This window comes from Poeciliopsis prolifica, unplaced genomic scaffold (genome assembly GCF_027474105.1).
Source record: "Poeciliopsis prolifica strain line A6 unplaced genomic scaffold, Auburn_PproV2 SCAFFOLD082, whole genome shotgun sequence".
NCBI lineage: Eukaryota > Metazoa > Chordata > Actinopteri > Cyprinodontiformes > Poeciliidae > Poeciliopsis > Poeciliopsis prolifica.
The window spans coordinates 82,501-109,310 of record NW_026562457.1 but is presented as its reverse complement, the minus strand read 5'-3'; the positions used below and the strand labels follow the sequence as shown (position 1 = coordinate 109,310).

At 38.3% G+C, this 26,810-nt stretch overlaps 2 protein-coding genes and 3 long non-coding RNA genes across 6 annotated transcripts in view; all 5 read left to right on the top strand.

Annotated features, from left to right (window-relative positions):
* Positions 1 to 11,013, top strand: LOC129352963 (L-rhamnose-binding lectin SML-like). Its single transcript, XM_055022175.1, has 6 exons — positions 1 to 54; positions 291 to 344; positions 10,346 to 10,367; positions 10,503 to 10,547; positions 10,637 to 10,766; positions 10,878 to 11,013. The coding sequence occupies exons 2-6, from the start codon at positions 291 to 293 to the stop codon at positions 10,996 to 10,998; spliced, it is 372 nt and encodes a 123-aa protein (XP_054878150.1). The 5' UTR covers positions 1 to 54; the 3' UTR covers positions 10,999 to 11,013.
* A 1,774-nt stretch (positions 11,014 to 12,787) lies between these two features.
* LOC129352938 (L-rhamnose-binding lectin CSL3-like) overlaps positions 12,788 to 26,810 on the top strand; it is a 15,183-nt gene continuing 1,160 nt past the window's right edge. Inside the window, exons 1-9 of the mRNA XM_055022150.1 lie at positions 12,788 to 12,994; positions 21,237 to 21,255; positions 21,441 to 21,503; positions 21,591 to 21,723; positions 21,828 to 21,931; positions 22,775 to 22,787; positions 23,184 to 23,194; positions 26,638 to 26,706; positions 26,796 to 26,810. The exon at positions 26,796 to 26,810 is cut by the window's right edge and continues 115 nt beyond it. Of these exons, the coding sequence (XP_054878125.1) occupies positions 12,920 to 12,994; positions 21,237 to 21,255; positions 21,441 to 21,503; positions 21,591 to 21,723; positions 21,828 to 21,931; positions 22,775 to 22,787; positions 23,184 to 23,194; positions 26,638 to 26,706; positions 26,796 to 26,810 (502 nt within the window). The 5' untranslated portion in view covers positions 12,788 to 12,919. The remainder of the gene's footprint in view (positions 12,995 to 21,236; positions 21,256 to 21,440; positions 21,504 to 21,590; positions 21,724 to 21,827; positions 21,932 to 22,774; positions 22,788 to 23,183; positions 23,195 to 26,637; positions 26,707 to 26,795) is intronic.
* Positions 17,721 to 18,743, top strand: LOC129352966 (uncharacterized). The gene is made up of 6 exons (XR_008604959.1): positions 17,721 to 17,735; positions 17,823 to 17,914; positions 18,152 to 18,206; positions 18,354 to 18,375; positions 18,511 to 18,555; positions 18,645 to 18,743. It is a non-coding gene; the product is annotated as an uncharacterized LOC129352966 (long non-coding RNA).
* LOC129352965 (uncharacterized) lies at positions 18,744 to 19,887 on the top strand. 2 transcript variants are annotated; one of them, XR_008604957.1, is made up of 3 exons: positions 18,744 to 18,770; positions 18,882 to 18,985; positions 19,638 to 19,887. It is a non-coding gene; the product is annotated as an uncharacterized LOC129352965 (long non-coding RNA). The 2 variants fall into 2 exon arrangements; XR_008604958.1 differs by having other exon boundaries at positions 18,754 to 18,796.
* LOC129352969 (uncharacterized) lies at positions 25,744 to 26,323 on the top strand. Its single transcript, XR_008604962.1, has 3 exons — positions 25,744 to 25,796; positions 25,890 to 25,982; positions 26,220 to 26,323. It is a non-coding gene; the product is annotated as an uncharacterized LOC129352969 (long non-coding RNA).

Genomic DNA, 26,810 nt, shown 5'->3' with positions numbered 1-26,810 from the left:
GAAGACACATTGCTTCCAGAAAGTCCTGCTGCTGCTTTGATTCTTCATCACAAGGTAAGATTTGACTAAAACTGGATGATGTCAACCTATAGTTGCATTTTGATATGCTGAGATTTAAGCGTACAAAGAAGGAACAGTAAGTTTAAATCTTACTAAAAGCTTTTATGTTCATATTTATGAATTAAAATGTATGTCATTTAGTTCAGCAGATTGTTATAAATATTTCATAAAATCATTGAGTTTTTCTCAGTCATATCTCAGAGTAACTGAATGTTCCTGCTTTCATACAGATGAAATTCATCCTTTTTACTTTGTTCCTCTGTGGATTCATCCTGGAAATCAATGTGAGTGAAAACCTTCTGTTCTCTTGTGGTTTGAATATCTATTGTTAAACATTATTTTACTGGTTTTATTTAGCAATTGTAGTTTTTTTTTGTTTAGTTGTTAACCAGATTTTAGTTTGATGCTTACAGCTCCAAGAAGCTTGAAGTAAAAATCTTCTGTCGTTTCCATTTGTGATTAATTTTGTCTTTTGTTTATTTATTTTTAACAGGCAGGACGTGGTTTTCAGAAACCGAAAGGTTAGTGTTGCAAGTTTTAATATGAAGATCATTGAATCTAAAATTATGAAACATACATTTTTTCATTAGATCCTGGATAGCTGAACTTTTCAGTGTCTGATATTAATATCTGAATCTTTCATATCACAGAATCAAGGTCGTTGGCTGAATATTGTCCCATGTGACATGTGAGGGATCAGTTGGTCCTATCAAGTGTGGTAAGGTCACTGGTTTTACTGGTTGGTCTGGAGCATTACAGCATGAATACATTCAGATTTCCAACATTTCCTCTTCTATCTTCCAATAGCAAGTGGGGCGCTATTCTGATCAGCGTTAGATATGGACGCCGCGATCGGAACGACGTGCTCCCAATTTATTCCTGGCGAACGCACAAAGAATACTAATTGTTCTGTGAATGGAGCTTCAGAACTTGAGAGGTACAGAGCTTCAGTCTTTGTTAAAGGATTTTCAAAACAGAATATTAATTAACAAATCCAAGAAACACCAAATCACAATTTCAAGAAAACTGATTTTGATCTGGATCCACAGATGTGCGGCGGAATCGGAGTGTACTGTCTCAGCAGTAATTTTGTGTTTGGAGATCCCTGTCCTGGAACCTACAAGTACCTGGAGGTGCTTTATATATGTCAAAGTGAGTTTATGGTCTAACTTCAGTGCAGTCTTTTTATATTCAATAACAACATTGAAAAACATTCATGTCACATTTGTTTTATCCAGGTGATTTAAATGCCTTCCTTTATCAAAGGAAACTCCATCAATAACAGCTTCATTTTTAATGTTCTTAACCTTATTAACAAATCCAGATATTTAATTGGCAAATTAATTAACTGACATAAGTTTTTTTTCTACATTTATCCATATAAGCAAGGTTACATTTTTGCATTTAATTTTCATTCATATAGTTTTTTTTATGTATTTATTTTATTTATTAATTTGTTTATTCTTGTTTTTGATTCCTCAATTTCTTCCTTTTTGTATAAAACACGTAGCATCACATCATAAAATATCCAGAGTTTGGTTGCCATGTGATCCTGTGGAGCAGGTTTTGTCCAAACTCTGCAGTATCGTTAAAACTTTTCCCTCATCAGCTGTAATGTCCAGTCCAGCTCAGTAACACAGTCAGTAGCGCTAATGCCTTGCAGCAACAAGGTCCTGGGTTTGAATCCCAGCCTGGGTCTTTCTGCATTATTTAGAAAGAATACATTTAATTTTGCATCAAAGCCAGAAACCAGCCTTGAGTCTCCAAATGCCTTGTTGCAGGTTTAGAACTGGTGATATTTTACTTTCTGATGTCTAAAATGCATTCTGCTGAGATTATATTGTTGATATTTTCCAGATCCATTACCACGTATTTCTCCCAATAACGACCATCAGATCTGATGTGCTGAGGATGAAATGCATCACAATCAATAACATCTACAGACCTTGTGATCACTGATGTGCAGCTTCATCTCTCTTCAGTGTCTTCTAGTTTTCTTTAGATTTTATTGTTTTTCTTCCCCAATCTTCATCCAACTTTCGTCAATAAACCTGACATGCATTTACATTTTGCTAAATTTGCCTTTGTTCGCTACAAACAGCCTGATGGGGTGAAAACTTTGACAAACTCCTTCCAAATTATGAAGACGGTTAAAAAACTGTTTTCAGTCTGACCTGGAAGGAACATTTGGAGGAAGTTGGTTAAATGTCTGTGATAACGCTGCCAAAAAATCATCTGGATCAGATCAAGATGGCCGCCAACAGACGCGACACCTTCAGGACGTTTATTGTTACACCCAAAAACTGGCAATTTTATTTTGCCAAACTTTGCATATACTGTCATGCCTTAAGTCTTACCTTCCATATTTAATACGGTCATGGCTGAGGTTTGTGGGGCTTATTTACAAAAATGCTTCATCTGACCTCCAAACTTTAAAACATTCCTAAAACATCACATGGTTGAATGTGATGTTTGATGTTGTGATCGAGGACCAGGAGTGCCCCTGACCTATACTATTTATTATATCTGCGCAGAACTATGGCACAGGAGAACTTCACCTTAAGCTCGTTGAATAGCTGATCGGCTTCTGGAGTCCATTAGAAGGTGACCTTTGGTGAAGTCAGTGTGGTGACAAGAGCAACAGTAAGGCTATCCTTGTGGATAAACTGCAGTAGAAATTACCAAAACCCAGAAATCTTTGCAGCTGCTTTCTAGAACCTGGGATGGGGACTGTCTACAACTACTCTTAACCTTTCAGGGTCTGATCAAACCTGCGCCCCCTCCAGGATGTTTCCAGATAAGACCGAAGGAAGGTGAAACTTGCACCTCTCTGCCTTTACAAAGAAGCGATTCTCCTGGAGGCACTGCAGAACAAGATATACGTCTGTCATGCTGCTCTGGGCTCTTACAGTAGATAAGTATGTCATCGAGATAAACAAAGACAAATATGTTGAGAAAGTCACAGAGGACGTCGTCAATGAGGGCTAGGAACGCTGCTGCTGAGTTACATCGTCCAAAAGGCATCACCAGATACTCTAAATGGCCAATCGGGTCTTGAATGCTAAATTCCACTCTCGTGGCAAATACAGATAAGGTGATAGGCATTACGGAGGTGATGCTTGGTGAAGATGATGGTCTCCTGAACCATTTCTAATGCTGAGATGAGTGGGAGGGGGTATTTATTCTTTATGGTGATACTATTTAAGCTATTTTAATCTGTACAGGGTCGGAGGAGCAGTCCTTCTTGCTGACAAAGAATAAGCCCGCTCCAAACAGGGAAGATGAAGAACGGATTATACCGGCAGTGATGGTCTCATTTATGTATTCATCGCCTGACATTCAGGTTGTGAGATAATATACAAATGGCTAGATGGAGGAGTCATATGAGTGGTGCGGAGGGACGGAAAGAGCCTTGTCCTTGCAGAAGACCTCCTTGACATAATGGTAAACTTTGGGGTGCCTGTTAGATTGATCGGGTTTGCCTCATGACTGGCTGCCAGAGCGGGACTTGGTGGGGCGACAGACTGCAGACAGGAGGAGAGACAATGTGAAAACCATGCTTTGGCCTGGGAAATGAAAGCTTGATCTATTCAATTGTAGAATGGATCACTTCACCTCTAATGCAGTGAGGAGAAGTGAATCTTATTAAAGTCCAGAATGGCGGGAAGGAATTCTGCACAAAAACCACCAATAGTTAGGCATTGGCCAGCCACCATTCTCTGCTGCCATTCCTCCGGAAAGAGGTGGGTCCGGCCTATCTACATCGGTTCTGGTTCTGGTGACTGAGAACTAGGGAGTCTGAGTGCAGGTGCCATAGGAGGTGGTAGTAACAGAGGTCGTTCCAAGCTCCTTGTACTTCTCTACGTCCTTCTTTCTCTTAGACGGTTGTCCAGGCAGGTTGCAAGGGTTATCAGCTCGTTTAATGGTTTGGATTCGTCTACTGCACCAACTCGCCATTTATGGGCTTGTTGAGAGCATGAAAAAAGGCTCTCTTTAATGCACCGGCATTCCAGCCTGAGGACGTGACTAGGGTACAAAATTCAATGGAAAACTCTGCCACTGATCTTTGTCCCTGCTTCAAGGACAACTAACAGTGGGCTACACCTACCTGATCAGCATCCTCATTAACGACCGATTTAAACTCTTCAATGACTTGCTTGAAAGTGGAACCAAAACTGGAATAGTCAGTGATGTGTGTCTTGGCCCATCTTAGCGTTTTCTGAGATAGAAGCCCAAGAAGAAATTAGATCTTCCTTCCCGCATCCTCATGTGGGAAGAAATTTGGGGAGCGGTTAAATACAAGCAAGCATTGTAAGAGAAATCCTCCAGAGCTGCCCGCATCACCTGAGAATTTCTCGGGGTTAGGTGAACTGACATCTCGTGAGTGGAAAGCTGCTGGGTGGCCGGTAGATCTTCCACAGGAAAGTTGGTTTCTTGGGCTGTGACCTCAGCAATAGTTGAGCTACCTGCTCCAGGTTTGATTAGTAGCTTCTTGCCACTTGCCAAGAGTTCTCAGTATGGCGTCATGCGACTCGATCAGACAGTGCTGTTCTGCGTTGTTCTCCTGAGGGCATCTACTGGGTCGTATTGGCCAGCGTATTCTGCCATGCTTTTGGAAATCGGTTTAACCTACATGCAGAAACACCATCTGGAGAAAAAGCAGCACTTTCGCTTTCTTTACAATAGTGCGACAGCGTATTAACAAGAGTGCCCAACAATGAAACAAAACCTACTGGGAGATGGGCTCAGAATATAGTGCTGGAGGAGCAATTCACTCGGAAGGGGGGACGTGGGAATAAGAGGACGAACGGTGCAGCTGGGACCAACTGGGGAAGCTGCAGGGTATAGACCGCTGTGGATATCACTCCGAACCAGAGGAAAGAATCCATGATCTCGGTAGAATCCTGCGTAACAGCGTACCTAGTAAGGTAGAACCCAAACTTAGTTGAGAACAACTAAAAAGACTTCAGACAAAGACCTGAGGTTCAGAGGGGCTGGAGTTACATAGGCGAGCACTCTGGTGTCAGAGAATAGGCCACAGGCTATTATGCTCCACCTAATGAAAGATGATTACTCGCAGGTGTGTGGGAGAAATTCAGGGAGGCTCGACTCCCATCCTGCTCTCTGAGAACATCTATTGAGGAAAGGAAGGGACTTGCAGGTAGTGATGGAGCTTCCAAACAATTTGACCATAATAGGATTTGTATTTGGAGTATTTTTATGTTTTGTCTCATCTCAATTTCACACTTTCCTGTATTAAATTCTCTTCAAATGCAAAAGTGGCCTGTTCCTTGAAAGAAGTATTGCAACACAGTTTAGCAGACTGAGAACATCAATAAAGTACTGATGTACATTTCAACAGTACATTGCACCCAATATACTGTTGTACATTGGCTCTGTCCTGACAGAGAAAAAAGTTGACGTTCAAGAACAGCTGATCCAAACAGAGAGTTCTCTACATCATCACAACGGCTGATAACCATGGAACCAACTGGACAACAAGAACAACAACAACAGTACACTGCTGGACAGTAGATAACCAGCTTCTGTCTGGGTATCTGACATCTGACATGTGAAAAGACCAAACTATATCTACATTGTTGTTTCCCAGAATGCATCTGGCCCCTACCAGTAATCTACTTCTTCAGTTTGGCTGCACTTTACCCTAAATGTTGCTAGTGAAACCGAATCAAAAACATGGAAACTAAAAATAAATTCATACTGTCAAATGTATACCATTTAAAGCAAATATTTTACAGTTTCTTGAATCATCTAAGCACAGCACTGAAATATTTCCATAATATGATCAAACCTGACACATACCTACCTCACCCATGACCAGCCTGGACTTCTGGTCTGAGAATCTCAGCAGGATGAATCGTTGGCTGGATGAAAACAACCAGTAACCAGAGATTAGCATCACTTTAGGCTCCAATACAACATAAACACACACACACACACACGCACACGCACACACACACACACACACACACACACACACACACACACACACACACAGGCCAGTCTGTCAGGAACTCCAGGCCTCTTACAAAATATTAGTGTTTTCATTAAACATTAAAAAATTATCTGGTCTAAATTCAGTTTTTTTTTATTTGTTTATTTGTTAAAGGCGTTTTTCCTTCCTTTCATCCATTTGTGGTTTTAAATGTAAAAGTCATGATAATCGAAAAATTATAATTTCTTCAGTCTTTGAAAACCCTGACCGATCTCTTCATGACACTGTCTTTGTCAGAGGCTTCTCCAGGCTCACTGTAACACTGACTGCTACAAGAGATCTCTTCTGCCAAAAGCAGTTATCATCTACACTGTAAAATCTAATTAGTACCAATACTTCAAAAAGCTTGTAAATGGACTGCACTTAGCCAAACATATTTTAAGTTGCATCAAAAAGTGCATCCTTTGTTTTGAACATTTACAGATGAGTTAAAGCAGCTCAACCCATCAAGCACTTAAATCAAGAACCACATGCCTCAAATTTCTATGCATAAATCAAAAACAGGTTCCAATCTTCTAAGTTAAAATTCAGAAATACTTTATTGGTGCATTCTGACTGAAGACACTTTTTCCCCAAGACAGTCAGAAAAGGTTGTCAGAGTTGTCAATATTTTTCTTGATTTTATAAATAATCCTGTGCCTCATCGTCTTTATTATGTCCAGATGTTCCCCAGTTGTGCCCAGAATAGAAGCAGAAGTCGCCTTCTTCTTCAGGATGCCGACGAAGGCTCTGATGCTGCTGCCCCAACAGATGACGCAGAGGGCAACAGACTGAGAGAAGATCTGCAGCATTCTGCTGCAAACCTGGAAGAATCTTAGCTCCCTCAAGAAGCTGAATGAAAATAATCTGAATTGCAATTAAACATAATAAATAAAGTAATAGAGTTAGTTTGAAAATATTTTTATTTTCATTTCTGTAATATAAAGATTAATGACAGCCTTTTTGTCAAACTGCTTCTCTTGGTAAACTACTTCACCCAAAATAAGAGAAAATTCAGAGAGGAATATGTTTGTGGCCTTACATTAAATAATTCAGTTTTTAAGGTTAATAATGTATTCCTCTCACTTCACAGGAGCCAGGCTGGTAACTGAACTCTGCTGGCAAACTGTTAGCATGCAACCCTTATCAGTGTTTGTAGTTTGTAACAAATAGATCCATGAATGACTTTTTGTTTTTTCACCTTCAGTGAAATGTTGGTAAAAACAAACTGAATGTTCCCATAACTGAGTGGCTCTTAGATGCTTATATGAAAACTTACCAAGCAGGTTATGTAGAAGTCACTGGGACCACTACGAACTGAAACTGGGAGAACTCAAAGGACAATAATTCACATGGTCATCACATCTAGAAGTGGAAATTAATGACTAGTTTTACGTGACTCAATTCTACACCAACCAGTTCTATTTCAACCAGCTCTACATCACCAAGGTCTACATCAACCGCACAACTTCACCCAGTTCTACAGTCCTTTACTGAGATAACAGACTTTAAACTCCAGCTGGTCGTTTATAAATTACTGAACAGATCAAAGATGTGCTGCTGCTGGATCAACCTTCAGATCTCTCAGGTTGTGGTTCTGATTCTTCTCTGCATCCAGAAACAGAAGCGAACATGGACCAGCAGCAATCAGCTTCTATGCACCGCAAACCTCCAGCAAATGCAACCCAGGCAAAGCAATCAGTTTCTTTAAATCAAGGCTAAAACCCACCAGTTTAAAGTTCCTTTGAGCCATGAACAATTAAACATTGATCAACATAATACTGAAGATTATTGATTATATTTATAATTGCTCCGTTTTTATGGCTTTTTGTTTTTTAATAATGTAAAAGTCTTTGGATGGATTTCATTTGGTGAAATGTGGTATACAAATAAACTTTATTGATGGGCAATAGACAACGAGAACGCCCAAAAATTTGACATTAGTTTTGTATTTAGGTTTCTATGTAAAATGAAACATGTTGCATTGCCATTTTGTGGGGACTTTCCATTGATTTCCATTAATTTCTACAACCTAAACCTTACCTTAACCTTAATCAGAACTTAATTCACGCGTTGGTCCTAAATCTGAACCCTGACTAAAATACAGCATTTTCCCTGAGGGGACCAGGCTTCGGTCCCCACAAGGAGCAGCGGGTCCCCACAACACTGTACATGTCACGAAAACCCAAAAGGTAATATAAACAAACTCACGAACACACACACACGCACACTGACACACACACACGCACATACGCACACACACGCACACACACATGCACACGCACCACCCCCCCCAAACACACACACACACAGGCCGGTCTGTCAGGAACTCCAGGCCTCTTTCTCTCCACAGTTTGCTCCTGGGCTGCTGCATAATTAAGATAAGAAAATCTCCAGAGGACAAACTAATCTGGATATTTTAATCTCATCTCTGAAAAGTGAAGAAAAGACTGACTTGTTAGTTTTGCTGAAGGCAATGACTCAGGATTGTGCTTCTTGTGTTGATGGAGGAGTGTGTAAATGGCTTTGCAATGTTTAAGAGCCTTTCCTTCACTGAGGAGCTCAAGTAGTTGAAGGAAAACTCCAAGGAATCTTTAAAGTAACGTCCAGAATGGCCAGGTCCACTTTACATGTGACCAGGGAGAATAAGGGGACGGGTCAGAAGGTGGTCAATCCTGAAGCTACTTCTTCACATTTCTGATTATTAGAGCTTATCTAACCTTTTTCTATTTCCTAGAATGTTAACATCAGCTTAAGGTGGTAGTTTGGAAAAACCGGTTGAATTTTATACTGTTGCTAAACAAACCGATGCTTTATTTTCCTAAAAAGTTTGCTTTAAACATTTTGTCTGTGAGAAGGAGCTCTTATCATTAGATATCACACCATCCACACCAGATATTTTAATCCTTTTGTAGTTTACAGCATGTTGCTGATGCTTATGGGGATCTCATTCAACAAAAATAATTATAAACATAAACATGAACCTCCAGTCCCAGACAAAGCAGCACAGACTCTGTGCAGAAACACCCACATCACATTTACAGATAACGGTTCTCTCTATGCTTTTCCAGAATCCCAAGGCCTTAGAAACGACTTGCTGACCATTTCCAGACTGAAATATCAAAGATTTATTTCTTCTCTCTTCCTAAATGTATTTACATCAGGCTATGATAAATAAAGCTATATTTCAACAAACTGTATACACAGAATTGAAATGAATTAAGCATTTAAAACAACATTTTGTATTTACTGGGATCAACTTTACATGACACTAAAATTTGTCCACAATCTGACAAAACTGAGAAAAGCAAATTCAGAAGGAATCGTGAGCTCCAACATGTTTCCAGAGATATTAGGAGGGTTTTATGTATTAAACTCATCCAAGAGTAAAATGACTGGGATTTCATAGAGCTGATAAAGACATCAATGGTTTATGATTCCTGTATGAAACCAGAGAGCAGATGGAGACGGCTGACAGAATCACGGTCCACATCAAGGCCAACAATCTTTGTTAACAGAAAATCCCACCTGGCTGCTGCAGCCAGTATCTAAAACCCAACTGGGTTTTTCATCCCATCATTTTCAGTCTGGTGTGACCTGCGAGCTGGGCTGGGGGCTATAAAGAGATGATCAATGATTTATCAATAGGAATGAGGAGAAATGGCTTCAGGTGTGACACACCCATCACCAACCTGAACTTCTGGTCAGACAAACTCAGCAGGCTGAATTGTTGGAGTAAAATATTTTCTTCCCCTGCCAGATCATCAGTGAAGGTTTATAAACCCTCCATTCCCCTGTTGAAGACACATTGCTTCCAGAAAGTCCTGCTGCTGCTTTGATTCTTCATCACAAGGTAAGATTTGACTAAAACTGGATGATGTCAACCTATAGTTGCATTTTTGATATGCTGAGATTTAAGCGTACAAAGAAGGAACAGTAAGTTTAAATCTTACTAAAAGCTTTTATGTTCATATTTATGAATTAAAATGTATGTCATTTAGTTCAGCAGATTGTTATAAATATTTCATAAAATCATTGAGTTTTTCTCAGTCATATGTCAGAGTAACTGAATGTTTCCTGCTTTCATACAGATGAAATTCATCCTTTTTACTTTGTTCCTCTGTGGATTCATCCTGGAAATCATGTGAGTGAAAACCTTCTGTTCTCTTTGTGGTTTGAATATCTGTTGTTAAAAACATTATTTTACTGGTTTTATTTAGCAATTGTAGTTTTTTGTTTAGTTGTTAACCAGATTTTAATTAATTTGTGATTAATTTTATTTTTTAACAGGCAGATTTTCTCACCCCAAGAGGTAGTGTTGCAAGTTTTAGAATGAAGCCAAGATTATTGAATCTATAATTATTAAACATAAGTTTTGCATTAGATGATGGATAGCTGAAGTTTTCAGTGTCTGATATTAGTGTGACCTGAATCTGTCATATAACAGTTCTTCGTGTGGCATGTGAGGAATCATTGGCTGAAATATGGTGTGGTAAGGTCACTGGTTTTACTGGTTGTTCTGGAGCATTACAGCATGAATACATTCAGATTTCCAACATTTCCTCTTCTGTTTTCCAACAGAACATGGGACAATATATCTGCTGAGTGCTAAATATGGACGTAGTGACCAGACGACGTGCTCTTATGAGATACCTTACGACAAGATAAAGAATACTGGTTGTTCTACGAGGGCAGATTATGTGTTTCAGAAGTACAGAGTTTAAGTCTTTCCTTAAGGTTTTTCAAACTGGATATTAATTAAGAAATCCAAGAATCACCATGTCACAATCTCTAGTAAACTGACTTTGATGTCAATCCACAGCTGTGATGGGAAATCGGAGTGCAGCTTCTTAGTCAGTAGTTCTCTGTTCGGAGATCCCTGTCCTGAGACCTACAAGTACGTGGAGGTGCTATATCGTTGTGAAAGTGAGTTTATGGTTTAATTTCATTAATATCTTTCTAAAATTCAAGAACATCGAAAACCATTAATGTCACATTTGTTTTTTCAACTCATTTCAATTTTCTTCTTTTATTTTAAGAAACCTCCATAAGTAGCAGCTTAATTTACCTGTTCTGTTCTTCTGTTTTTAACCTGATTAAAATATCCAGATATTCAATTGGCAAATTAAATAACTGAAATATTTTTTAAGATTCTAAATTCATCCATATTTGCATGTACCATTTTTTCATATTCAGTTATTTGTTTCTTTTTTTAAATTTAGCATCACAAAATATCCAGACTTGGAGTTTGGTTGGCATATTGATCCTGTGGAGCAGGTTTTGTCCAAACTCTGCAGTATCATTAAAACTTTTCCCTCATCAGCTGTAATGTTCCAGTCCAGCTCAGTAACACAGTCAGTAGCACTAATGAATTGCAGCAACAAGGTCCTGGGTTTGAATCCCAGCCTGGGTCTTTCTGCATTTATTTAGAAAGAATACATTTAATTTTTGCATCAAAGCCAGAAAACCAGCCTTGAGTCTCCAAATGCCTTGTTGCAGGTTTAGAACTGGTGATATTTTACTTCCTGATGTCTAAACTGCATTCTGCTGAGATTATATTGTTGATATTTATGTGGTTTCAGGTAAATGAAATTGAATGAAACGACCATCAGATCTGATGTGCTGAGGATGAAATGCATCCACATGACACTAATGTGGATCACCAGCCCAAGCGGCTCCTTCTACATCTAGAGACCTTGTGATCCACTGATGTGCAGCTTCATCTCTCTTCAGTGTCTTCTAGTTTTCTGTACATTTATTTGTTTTTCTTCCCCAATCTTCATCCTTTTGCTTTTATTTCAACTTTCATCAATAAACCTGACTTGCATTTACATGTTGCTCAGTTTGCCTTTGTTCGCTACAGCCTGATGGGGTGAAAACTTTGACAAACTCCTTACAAACTATGAAGACAGTTAAAAAACGGTTTCCAGTTTGAACAGGAAAGAACATGCTTCACTCTGTGTTTTTTCACAAATTTGTACATCACATAAACATCGGTATCGTGCTAAATCCTAACTAAATTGCTCCCAGTAGTGGGACATGTCAGCCTGAGTCATTCTGCAAAGTTTGGCAAGAGTCAAATTTGCATTTATGTTGGCCAGCAACATGTCTGAACATGAACATATTTCAGCCTTATCTAACTTTATCTAAGGGGAATTACAAGTTTAAATTAACCTTATAAGCTATTATATTTATTTTACTGTATTTGGTGTATTTGTCAGTGTTTTATCTCATTTCAATTTCACACTTTTCTTTAGTAAATCCTCTTCAAATTCAAAAGCAGCCTGATTCTTGAAGGAAGTAATGCAAGATAGTTTAGCAGACTGAGAACATTGTTGAAGTACTGATGTACATTTCAACTGTACATTGCACCCAATATACTGTTGTACATTGGCTCTGTCCTGACAGAGAAAAAAGTTGACGTTCAAGAACAGCTGATCCAAACAGTTAACCTGACACATCCCTACGTCACCCATTACCAGCCTGGACTTCTGGTCTGAGAACTCAACAGGATGAATTGTTGCCTGGATAAAGATTTTGTTCCTCTGTCAGATCATCAGTGAAGGTATTTAAACCCTCCATTCCCTGGTTGAAGGCACACTGCTTCCAGTGAACCTGGTTTCTGCTGCTGCTGCTTTGATTTCATCACAAGGTAAAATTTGACTCATCAAACCCAAAACTAAAACCTGCTTACAATTCTGTTTCTGATATATTTTATGATAAAATCTAGTTCTGATTGTCAGAAACATAAAAACTTGTTTCCATCATGTTCGTATGGATGGATGAAATGTATCATTTGGTTCAGCAGCTTGTTAAAAATATAGAAAATCATCTAATATTTTCAGTTTTATCTCAGAGTTACTGATGTTTCTTATCTCCATACAGATGAAATTTGTTCTTTTTACTTTGTTCCTTTGTGGATTCATGCTCAAAGTAAATGTGAGTGAAATCTTTCTCTTCTGTTTGCTGTTTAGAAAATCAGTTGTTATTAATGTACTTTTAGTGTTTTTATCTCTTATTTTGTCCATATGTGAAACAGGCAGTGAAACACTGAAATGTGTCTGTATGAACTGCAGATAAACGATGATAACTTTATCAACTCTAAAAACTTTGAAGACAAAAATGTTTTTCAAAAGTAATTATTTTTTATATCGGTCTCTTTTAATTAACAGGGGAAAAGTTCATCAGGAGGTTTGTGCTTTAATGTTTCTGGTGTTTGGAGTTCACAAGGTGGCGCTGCAGGTTTCAGTATGAAGACAAGCTGGGCATGAAGGCTGATGTTGAACGTTCATCATTTATTGGATCTAAAACTGCTAAACACAATTTGGACTTTTCCGTGTCCTGATATTAATATGATCTGAATGTCTCATATGCAGAATCCCTCCCAGAGGAAAAATCCCTCGTGGCATGTGAGGGAACAGTGGCTCGACTCTACTGTGGTAAGGTCACTGGTTTCACTGGTCGGTTCTGGAGCATTACACCATGAATACATTCAGGTTTTCAACATTTCCTCTTGGCTCTGGCAGAAGAAGGTCAGGCTATCTATGTGACCAGTGCTACATATGGACGCACTGACAAGAAGAGGTGCAGCGCTGGGAGACCTGCTGACCAGCCAAAGAACACCGAGTGCTCCACAGACGCAGGGAAAGTTGGTGAGAGGTACAGAGCTTCAGTGTTTCCTGAAGGTTTATCAAACTGGATGTGAATGAGTGAATGAGGAGGTCTAAGAAAGGCAAATCGCTGACTTTGACCCGAATCCACAGGTGCAACGGGAAACAGTGGTGTAAAGTCAAAGCCAGGAACTATGTGTTGGGAGATCCCTGCTATGGGACCTACAAGTACCTGGAGGTGGAATATATTTGTTACGGTGAGTTCAGGCTCTCACTTCACAAAAATCTTTCTCAAAACAGGAACAGCTTCAACAAGTTGGTGCAACACAAACAACAACTTTATGGATGCTATTTTTGCTCATTTTAATGTTGTGTCTCTTCTAAACAAAAATCCATCAGTAGCAGCTTTATTCACTTTGTTCTTTAGCCTGATTAACAAATCCAGGATATTAAATTAGCAAATTAATACAAAATATTAGTGTTTTCATTAAAATTAAAAAATTATCTGGTCTAAATTCAGTTTTTATTTTTATTTGTTTATTTGTTAAAGGCGTTTTTCCTTCCTTTCATCCATTTTTGGTTTTAAATGTAAAAGTCATGATAATCGAAAAATTATAATTTCTTCAGACTTTGAAAACCCTGACCGATCTCTTCATGACACTGTCTTTGTCAGAGGCTTCTCCAGGCTCACTGTAACACTGACTGCTACAAGAGATCTCTTCTGCCAAAAGCAGTTATCATCTACACTGTAAAATCTAATTAGTACCAATACTTCAAAAAGCTTGTAAATGGACTGCACTTAGCCAAACATATTTTAAGTTGCATCAAAAAGTGCATCCTTTGTTTTGAACATTTACAGATGAGTTAAAGCAGCTCAACCCATCAAGCACTTAAATCAAGAACCACATGCCTCAAATTTTATGCATAAATCAAAAACAGGTTCCAATCTTCTAAGTTAAAATTCAGAAATACTTTATTGGTGCATTCTGACTGAAGACACTTTTTCCCCAAGACAGTCAGAAAAGGTTGTCAGAGTTGTCAATATTTTACTTGATTTTATAAATAATCCTGTGCCTCATCATCTTTATTATGTCCAGATGTTCCCCAGTTGTGCCCAGAATAGAAGCAGAAGTCGCCTTCTTCTTCAGGATGCCGACGAAGGCTCTGATGCTGCTGCCCCAACAGATGACGCAGAGGGCAACAGACTGAGAGAAGATCTGCAGCATTCTGCTGCAAACCTGGAAGAATCTTAGCTCCCTCAAGAAGCTGAATGAAAATAATCTGAATTGCAATTAAACATAATAAATAAAGTAATAGAGTTAGTTTGAAAATATTTTTATTTTCATTTCTGTAATATAAAGATTAATGACAGTCTTTTTGTCAAACTGCTTCTTTGGTAAACTACTTCACCCAAAATAAGAGAAAATTCAGAGAGGAATATGTTTGTGGCCTTACATTAAATAATTCAGTTTAAGGTTTATAATGTATTCCTCTCACTTCACAGGAGCCAGGCTGGTAACTGAACTCTGCTGGCAAACTGTTAGCATGCAACCCTTATCAGTGTTTGTAGTTGTAACAAATAGATCCATGAATGACTTTTTGTTTTTTCACCTTCAGTGAAATGTTGGTAAAAACAAACTGAATGTTCCCATAACTGAGTGGCTCTTAGATGCTTATATGAAAACTTACCAAGCAGGTTATGTAGAAGTCACTGGGACCACTACGAACTGAAACTGGGGAACTCAAAGGACAATAATCACATGGTCATCACATCTAGAAGTGGAAATTAATGACTAGGTTTACGTGACTCAATTCTACACCAACCAGTTCTATTTCAACCAGCTCTACATCACCAAGGTCTACATCAACCGCACAACTTCACCCAGTTCTACAGTCCTTTACTGAGATAACAGACTTTAAACTCCAGCTGGTCGTTTTAAATTACTGAACAGATCAAAGATGTGCTGCTGCTGGATCAACCTTCAGATCTCTCAGGTTGTGGTTCTGATTCTTCTCTGCATCCAGAAACAGAAGCGAACATGGACCAGCAGCAATCAGCTTCTATGCACCGCAAACCTCCAGCAAAGTGCAACCCAGGCAAAGCAATCAGTTTCTTTAAATCAAGGCTAAAACCCACCAGTTTAAAGTTCCTTTGAGCCATGAACAATTAAACATTGATCAACATAATACTGAAGATTATTGATTATATTTATAATTGCTCTGTTTTTATGGCTTTTTGTTTTTTAATAATGTAAAAGTCTTTGGACGGATTTCATTTGGTGAAATGTGGTATACAAATAAACTTTATTGATTGGCAAAAGACAACGAGAACGCCCAAAAATTTGACATTAGTTTTGTATTTAGGTTTCTATGTAAAATGAAACATGTTTGCGTGGCCATTTTGTGGGGACTTTCCATTGATTTCCATTAATTTCTACAGCCTAAACCTTACCCTTAACCTTAATCAGAACTTAATTCACGTGTTGGTCCTAAATCTGAACCCTGACTAAAATACAGCATTTTCCCTGAGGGGACCAGGCTTCGGTCCCCACAAGGAGCAGCGGGTCCCCACAACACTGTACATGTCACGAAAACCCAAAAGGTAATATAAACAAACTCACGAACACAAACACGCACACTCACACACACGCACATACGCACACACACATGCACACACACGCACCCCCCGCACCACCCCCCCACACACACACACAGGCCGGTCTGTCAGGAACTCCAGGCCTCTTTCTCTCCACAGTTTGCTCCTGGGCTGCTGCATAATTAAGATAAGAAAATCTCCAGAGGACAAACTAATCTGGATATTTAATCTCATCTCTGAAAAGTGAAGAAAAGACTGACTTGTTAGTTTTGCTGAAGGCAATGACTCAGGATTGTGCTTCTTGTGTTGATGGAGGAGTGTGTAAATGGCTTTGCAATGTTTAAGAGCCTTTCCTTCACTGAGGAGCTCAAGTAGTTGAAGGAAAACTTCAAGGAATCTTTAAAGTAACGTCCAGAATGGCCAGGTCCACTTTACATGTGACCAGGGAGAATAAGGGGACGGGTCAGAAGGTGGTCAATCCTGAAACTACTTCTTCACATTTCTGATTTAGAGCTTATCTAACCTTTTTCTATTTCCTAGAATGTTAACATCATGCTTAAGGTGGTAGTTTGAAAAAACCGGTTGAATTTTATACTGTTGCTAAACAAACCGATGCTTTATTTTCCTAAAAAGTTTGCTTTAAACATTTTGTCTGTGAGAAGGAGCTCTTATCATTAGATATCACACCATCCACACCAGATATTTTAATCCTTTTGTAGTTTACAGCATGTTGCTGATGCTTATGGGGATCTCATTCAACAAAAATAATTATAAACATAAACATGAACCTCCAGTCCCAGACAAAGCAGCACAGACTCTGGTGCAGAAACACCCACATCACATTTACAGATAACGGTTCTCTCTATGCTTTTCCAGAATCCCAAGGCCTTAGAAACGACTTGCTGACCATTTCCAGACTGAAATATCAAAGATTTATTTCTTCTCTCTTCCTAAATGTATTTACATCAGGCTATGATAAATAAAGCTATATTTCAACAAACTGTATACACAGAATTGAAATGAATTAAGCATTTAAAACAACATTTGTATTTACTGGGATCAACTTTACATGACACTAAAATTTGTCCACAATCTGACAAAACTGAGAAAAGCAAATTCAGAAGGAATCGTGAGCTCCAACATGTTTCCAGAGATATTAGGAGGGTTTTATGTATTAAACTCATCCAAGAGTAAAATGACTGGGATTTCATAGAGCTGATAAAGACATCAATGGTTTATGATTCCTGTATGAAACCAGAGAGCAGATGGAGACGGCTGACAGAATCACGGTCCACATCAAGGCCAACAATCTTTGTTAACAGAAAATCCCACCTGGCTGCTGCAGCCAGTATCTAAAACCCAACTGGGTTTTTCATCCCATCATTTTCAGTCTGGTGTGACCTGCGAGCTGGGCTGGGGGCTATAAAGAGATGATCAATGATTTATCAATAGGAATGAGGAGAAATGGCTTCAGGTGTGACACACCCATCACCAACCTGAACTTCTGGTCAAAACTCAGCAGGCTGAATTGTTGGAGTAAAATATTTTCTTCCCCTGCCAGATCATCAGTGAAGGTTTATAAACCCTCCATTCCCTGTTGAAGACACATTGCTTCCAGAAAGTCCTGCTGCTGCTTTGATTCTTCATCACAAGGTAAGATTTGACTAAAACTGGATGATGTCAACCTATAGTTGCATTTTTGATATGCTGAGATTTAAGCGTACAAAGAAGGAACAGTAAGTTTAAATCTTACTAAAAGCTTTTTGTTCATATTTATGAATTAAAATGTATGTCATTTAGTTCAGCAGATTGTTATAAATATTTCATAAAATCATTGAGTTTTTCTCAGTCATATCTCAGAGTAACTGAATGTTTCCTGCTTTCATACAGATGAAATTCATCCTTTTTTACTTTGTTCCTCTGTGGATTCATCCTGGAAATCAATGTGAGTGAAAACCTTCTGTTCTCTTTGTGGTTTGAATATCTGTTGTTAAAAACATTATTTTACTGGTTTTATTTAGCAATTGTAGTTTTTTTGTTTAGTTGTTAACCAGATTTTAATTAATTTGTGATTAATTTTATTTTTTAACAGGCAGATTTTCTCACCCCAAGAGGTAGTGTTGCAAGTTTTAGAATGAAGCCAAGATTATTGAATCTATAATTATTAAACATAAGTTTTGCATTAGATGATGGATAGCTGAAGTTTTCAGTGTCTGATATTAGTGTGACCTGAATCTGTCATATAACAGTTCTTCGTGTGGCATGTGAGGAATCAACGGCTGTAATATGGTGTGGTAAGGTCACTGGTTTTACTGGTTGTTCTGGAGCATTACAGCATGAATACATTCAGATTTCCAACATTTCCTCTTCTGTTTTCCAACAGAACATGGGACAATATATCTGCTGAGTGCTAAATATGGACGTAGTGACCAGACGACGTGCTCTTATGAGATACCTTACGACAAGATAAAGAATACTGGAATACGGGCAGGGATTATGTGTTTCAGAAGTACAGAGTTTAAGTCTTTCCTTAAGGTTTTTCAAACTGGATATTAATTAAGAAATCCAAGAAACACCATGTCACAATCTCTAGTAAACTGACTTTGATGTCAATCCACAGCTGTGATGGGAAATCGGAGTGCAGCTTCTTAGTCAGTAGTTCTCTGTTCGGAGATCCCTGTCCTGAGACCTACAAGTACGTGGAGGTGCTATATCGTTGTGAAAGTGAGTTTATGGTTTAATTTCATATATTTCTAAAATTCAAGAACATCGAAAACCATTAATGTCACATTTGTTTTTTCAACTCATTTCAATTTTCTTCTTTTATTTTAAGAAACCTCCATAAGTAGCAGCTTAATTTACCTGTTCTGTTCTTCTGTTTTTAACCTGATTAAAATATCCAGATATTCAATTGGCAAATTAAATAACTGAAATATTTTTTAAGATTCTAAATTCATCCATATTTGCATGTACCATTTTTTCATATTCAGTTATTTGTTTCTTTTTTTAAATTTAGCATCACATAAAATATCCAGACTTGGAGTTTGGTTGGCATATTGATCCTGTGGAGCAGGTTTTGTCCAAACTCTGCAGTATCGTTAAAACTTTTCCCTCATCAGCTGTAATGTTCCAGTCCAGCTCAGTAACGCAGTCAGTAGCTAATGAATTGCAGCAACAAGGTCCTGGGTTTGAATCCCAGCCTGGGTCTTTCTGCATTTATTTAGAAAGAATACATTTAATTTTTGCATCAAAGCCAGAAAACCAGCCTTGAGTCTCCAAATGCCTTGTTGCAGGTTTAGAACTGGTGATATTTTACTTCCTGATGTCTAAACTGCATTCTGCTGAGATTATATTGTTGATATTTATGTGGTTTCAGGTAAAGGTGAAATTGAATGAAACGACCATCAGATCTGATGTGCTGAGGATGAAATGCATCCACATGACACTAATGTGGATCACCAGCCCAAGCGGCTCCTTCTACATCTAGAGACCTTGTGATCCACTGATGTGCAGCTTCATCTCTCTTCAGTGTCTTCTAGTTTTCTGTACATTTATTTGTTTTTCTTCCCAATCTTCATCCTTTTGCTTTTATTTCAACTTTCATCAATAAACCTGACTTGCATTTACATGTTGCTCAGTTTGCCTTTGTTCGCTACAGCCTGATGGGGGTGAAAATTTTGACAAACTCCTTACAAACTATGAAGACAGTTAAAAAACGGTTTCCAGTTTGAACAGGAAAGAACATGCTTCACTCTGTGTTTTTTCACAAATTTGTACATCACATAAACATCGGTATCGTGCTAAATCCTAACTAAATTGCTCCCAGTAGTGGGACATGTCAGCCTGAGTCATTCTGCAAAGTTTGGCGAGAGTCAAATTTGCATTTATGTTGGCCAGCAACATGTCTGAACATGAACATATTTCAGCCTTATCTAACTTTATCTAAGGGGAATTACAAGTTTAAATTAACCTTATAAGCTATTATATTTATTTTACTGTATTTGGTGTATTTGTCAGTGTTTTATCTCATTTCAGTTTCACACTTTTCTTTAGTAAATCCTCTTCAAATTCAAAAGCAGCCTGATTCTTGAAGGAAGTAATGCAAGATAGTTTAGCAGACTGAGAACATTGTTGAAGTACTGATGTACATTTCAACTGTACATTGCACCCATATACTGTTGTACATTGGCTCTGCCCTGACAGAGAAAAAAGTTGACGTTCAAGAACAGCTGATCCAAACAGTTAACCTGACACATCCCTACGTCACCCATTACCAGCCTGGACTTCTGGTCTGAGAACCTCAACAGGATGAATTGTTGCCTGGATAAAGACATTTTGTTCCTCTGTCAGATCATCAGTGAAGGTATTTAAACCCTCCATTCCCTGGTTGAAGGCACACTGCTTCCAGTGAACCTGGTTTCTGCTGCTGCTGCTTTGATTCTTCATCACAAGGTAAAATTTGACTCATCAAACCCAAAACTAAAACCTGCTTACAATTCTGTTCTTCTGATATATTTTATGATAAAATCTAGTTCTGATTGTCAGAAACATAAAAACTTGTTTCCATCATGTTCGTATCGATGGATGAAATGTATCATTTGGTTCAGCAGCTTGTTAAAAATATAGAAAATCATCTAATATTTTCAGTTTTATCTCAGAGTTACTGATGTTTCTTATCTCCATACAGATGAAATTTGTTCTTTTTACTTTGTTCCTTTGTGGATTCATGCTCAAGTAAATGTGAGTGAAATCTTTCTCTTCTGTTTGCTGTTTAGAAAATCAGTTGTTATTAATGTACTTTTAGTGTTTTTTATCTCTTTATTTTGTCCATATGTGAAACAGGCAGTGAAACACTGAAATGTGTCTGTATGAACTGCAGATAAACGATGATAACTTTATCAACTCTAAAAACTTTGAAGACAAAAATGTTTTTCAAAAGTAATTATTTTTTATATCGGTCTCTTATAATTAACAGGGGAGAAGTTCATCAGGAGGTTTGTGCTTTAATGTTTCTGGTGTTTGGAGTTCACAAGGTGGCGCTGCAGGTTTCAGTATGAAGACAAGCTGGGCATGAAGGCTGATGTTGAACGTTCATCATTTATTGGATCTAAAACTGCTAAACACAATTTGGACTTTTCCGTGTCCTGATATTAATATGATCTGAATGTCTCATATGCAGAATCCCTCCCAGAGGAAAAATCCCTCGTGGCATGTGAGGGAACAGTGGCTCGACTCTACTGTGGTAAGGTCACTGGTTTCACTGGGCGGTTCTGGAGCATTACACCATGAATACATTCAGGTTTTCAACATTTCCTCTTGGCTCTGGCAGAAGAAGGTCAGGCTATCTATGTGACCAGTGCTACATATGGACGCACTGACAAGAAGAGGTGCAGCGCTGGGAGACCTGCTGACCAGCCAAAGAACACCGAGTGCTCCACAGACGCAGGGAAAGTTGGTGAGAGGTACAGAGCTTCAGTGTTTCCTGAAGGTTTATCAAACTGGATGTGAATGAGTGAATGAGGAGGTCTAAGAAAGGCAAATCGCTGACTTTGACCCGAATCCACAGGTGCAACGGGAAACAGTGGTGTAAAGTCAAAGCCAGGAACTATGTGTTGGGAGATCCCTGCTATGGGACCTACAAGTACCTGGAGGTGGAATATATTTGTTACGGTGAGTTCAGGCTCTCACTTCACAAAAATCTTTCTCAAAACAGGAACAGCTTCAACAAGTTGGTGCAACACAAACAACAACTTTATGGATGCTATTTTTGCTCATTTTAATGTTGTGTCTCTTCTAAACAAAAATCCATCAGTAGCAGCTTTATTCACTTTGTTCTTTAGCCTGATTAACAAATCCAGGATATTAAATTAGCAAATTAATACAAAATATTAGTGTTTTCATTAAACATTAAAAAATTATCTGGTCTAAATTCAGTTTTTATTTTTATTTGTTTATTTGTTAAAGGCGTTTTTCCTTCCTTTCATCCATTTTTGGTTTTAAATGTAAAAGTCATGATAATCGAAAAATTATAATTTCTTCAGACTTTGAAAACCCTGACCGATCTCTTCATGACACTGTCTTTGTCAGAGGCTTCTCCAGGCTCACTGTAACACTGACTGCTACAAGAGATCTCTTCTGCCAAAAGCAGTTATCATCTACACTGTAAAATCTAATTAGTTACCAATACTTCAAAAAGCTTGTAAATGGACTGCACTTAGCCAAACATATTTTAAGTTGCATCAAAAAGTGCATCCTTTGTTTTGAACATTTACAGATGAGTTAAAGCAGCTCAACCCATCAAGCACTTAAATCAAGAACCACATGCCTCAAATTTCTATGCATAAATCAAAAACAGGTTCCAATCTTCTAAGTTAAAATTCAGAAATACTTTATTGGTGCATTCTGACTGAAGACACTTTTTCCCCAAGACAGTCAGAAAAGGTTGTCAGAGTTGTCAATATTTTTCTTGATTTTATAAATAATCCTGTGCCTCATCGTCTTTATTATGTCCAGATGTTCCCCAGTTGTGCCCAGAATAGAAGCAGAAGTCGCCTTCTTCTTCAGGATGCCGATGAAGGCTCTGATGCTGCTGCCCCAACAGATGACGCAGAGGGCAACAGACTGAGAGAAGATCTGCAGCATCCTGCTGCAAACCTGGAAGAATCTTAGCTCCCTCAAGAAGCTGAATGAAAATAATCTGAATTGCAATTAAACATAATAAATAAAGTAATAGAGTTAGTTTGAAAATATTTTTATTTTCATTTCTGTAATATAAAGATTAATGACAGCCTTTTTGTTAAACTGCTTCTTTTGGTAAACTACTTCACCCAAAATAAGAGAAAATTCAGAGAGGAATATGTTTGTGCCTTACATTAAATAATTCAGTTTTTAAGGTTAATAATGTATTCCTCTCACTTCACAGGAGCCAGGCTGGTAACTGAACTCTGCTGGCAAACTGTTAGCATGCAACCCTTATCAGTGTTTGTAGTTTGTAACAAATAGATCCATGAATGACTTTTTGTTTTTTCACCTTCAGTGAAATGTTGGTAAAAACAAACTGAATGTTCCCATAACTGAGTGGCTCTTAGATGCTTATATGAAAACTTACCAAGCAGGTTATGTAGAAGTCACTGGGACCACTACGAACTGAAACTGGGAGAACTCAAAGGACAATAATTCACATGGTCATCACATCTAGAAGTGGAAATTAATGACTAGTTTTACGTGACTCAATTCTACACCAACCAGTTCTATTTCAACCAGCTCTACATCACCAAGGTCTACATCAACCGCACAACTTCACCCAGTTCTACAGTCCTTTACTGAGATAACAGACTTTAAACTCCAGCTGGTCGTTTATAAATTACTGAACAGATCAAAGATGTGCTGCTGCTGGATCAACCTTCAGATCTCTCAGGTTGTGGTTCTGATTCTTCTCTGCATCCAGAAACAGAAGCGAACATGGACCAGCAGCAATCAGCTTCTATGCACCGCAAACCTCCAGCAAAGTGCAACCCAGGCAAAGCAATCAGTTTCTTTAAATCAAGGCTAAAACCCACCAGTTTAAAGTTCTTTTGAGCCATGAACAATTAAACATTGATCAACATAATACTGAAGATTATTGATTATTTTATAATTGCTCTGTTTTTATGGCATTTGTTTTTTAATAATGTAAAGTCTTTGGACGGATTTCATTTGGTGAAATGTGGTATACAAATAAACTTTATTGATTGGCAAAAGACAACGAGAACGCCCAAAAATTTGACATTAGTTTTTGTATTTAGGTTTCTATGTAAAATGAAACATGTTTGCGTGGCCATTTTGTGGGGACTTTCCATTGATTTGCATTAATTTTTACAACCTAAACCTTACCCTTAACCTTAATCAGAACTTAATTCACGTGTTGGTCCTAAATCTGAACCCTGACTAAAATACAGCATTTTCCCTGAGGGGACCAGGCTTCGGTCCCCACAAGGAGCAGCGGGTCCCCACAACACTGTACATGTCACGAAAACCCAAAAGGTAATATAAACAAACTCACGAACACACAAACACGCACACTCACACACACACGCACGCACACACACACACACACACACGCACACTCACACACACATACGCACACACACTCACACACACACGCACCCCCCCCCCCCACCCCACCCTCACACACACACACACACAGGCCGGTCTGTCAGGAACTCCAGGCCTCTTTCTCTCCACAGTTTGCTCCTGGGCTGCTGCATAATTAAGATAAGAATCTCCAGAGGACAAACTAATCTGGATGTTTTAATCTCATCTCTGAAAAGTGAAGAAAAGACTGACTTGTTAGTTTTGCTGAAGGCAATGACTCAGGATTGTGCTTCTTGTGTTGATGGAGGAGTGTGTAAATGGCTTTGCAATGTTTAAGAGCCTTTCCTTCACTGAGGAGCTCAAGTAGTTGAAGGAAAACTTCAAGGAATCTTTAAAGTAACGTCCAGAATGGCCAGGTCCACTTTACATGTGACCAGGGAGAATAAGGGGACGGGTCAGAAGGTGGTCAATCCTGAAACTACTTCTTCACATTTCTGATTATTAGAGCTTATCTAACCTTTTTCTATTTCCTAAAATGTTAACATCAAGCTTAAGGTGGTAGTTTGGAAAAACCGGTTGGATTTTATACTGTTGCTAAACAAACCGATGCTTTATTTTCCTAAAAAGTTTGCTTTAAACATTTTGTCTGTGAGAAGGAGCTCTTATCATTAGATATCACACCATCCACACCATATTTTAATCCTTTTGTAGTTTACAGCATGTTGCTGATGCTTATGGGGATCTCATTCAACAAAAATAATTATAAACATAAATATGAACCTCCAGTCCCAGACAAAGCAGCACAGACTCTGGTGCAGAAACACCCACATCACATTTACAGATAACAGTTCTCTCTATGCTTTTCCAGAATCCCAAGGCCTTAGAAACGACTTGCTGACCATTTCCAGACTGAAATATCAAAGATTTATTTCTTCTCTCTTCCTAATGTATTTACATCAGGCTATGATAAATAAGCTATATTTCAACAAACTGTATACACAGAATTGAAATGAATTAAGCATTTAAAACAACATTTTGTATTTACTGGGATCAACTTTACATGACACTAAAATTTGTCCACAATCTGACAAAACTGAGAAAAGCAAATTCAGAAGGAATCGTGAGCTCCAACATGTTTCCAGAGATATTAGGAGGGTTTTATGTATTAAACTCATCCAAGAGTAATGACTGGGATTTCATAGAGCTGATAAAGACATCAATGGTTTATGATTCCTGTATGAAACCAGAGAGCAGATGGAGACGGCTGACAGAATCACGGTCCACATCAAGGCCAACAATCTTTGTTAACAGAAAATCCCACCTGGCTGCTGCAGCCAGTATCTAAAACCCAACTGGGTTTTTCCTCCCATCATTTTCAGTCTGGTGTGACCTGCGAGCTGGGCTGGGGCTATAAAGAGATGATCAATGATTTATCAATAGGAATGAGGAGAAATGGCTTCAGGTGTGACACACCCATCACCAACCTGAACTTCTGATCAGAAAAACTCAGCAGGCTGAATTGTTGAAGGAGTAAAATATTTTCTTCCCCTGCCAGATCATCAGTGAAGGTTTATAAACCCTCCATTCCCCTGTTGAAGACACATTGCTTCCAGAAAGTCCTGCTGCTGCTTTGATTCTTCATCACAAGGTAAGATTTGACTAAAACTGGATGATGTCAACCTATAGTTGCATTTTTGATATGCTGAGATTTAAGCGTACAAAGAAGGAACAGTAAGTTTAATCTTACTAAAAGCTTTTATGTTCATATTTATGAATTAAAATGTATGTCATTTAGTTCAGCAGATTGTTATAAATATTTCATAAAATCATTGAGTTTTTCTCAGTCATATCTCAGAGTAACTGAATGTTTCCTGCTTTCATACAGATGAAATTCATCCTTTTTACTTTGTTCCTCTGTGGATTCATCCTGGAAATCAATGTGAATGAAAACCTTCTGTTCTCTTTGTGGTTTGAATATCTATTGTTAAAAACATTATTTTACTGGTTTTATTTATCAATTGTAGTTTTTTTGTTTAGTTGTTAACCAGATTTTAGTTTGATGCTTACAGCTCCAAAGCTTGAAGTAAAAATCTTCTGTCGTTTCCATTTGTGATTAATTTAGTCTTTTGTTTATTTATTTTTTAACAGGCAGGACGTGGTTTTCAGAAACCGAAAGGTTAGTGTTGCAAGTTTTAATATGAAGATCATTGAATCTAAAATTATGAAACATACATTTTCATTAGATCCTGGATAGCTGAACTTTTCAGTGTCTGATATTAATATCTGAATCTTTCATATCACAGAATCAAGGTCATTGGCTGGAATATTGTCCCATGTGACATGTGAGGGATCAGTTGGTCACATCAAGTGTGGTAAGGTCACTGGTTTTACTGGTTGGTCTGGAGCATTACAGCATGAATACATTCAGATTTCCAACATTTCCTCTTCTATCTTCCAACAGCAAGTGGGGCGCTAT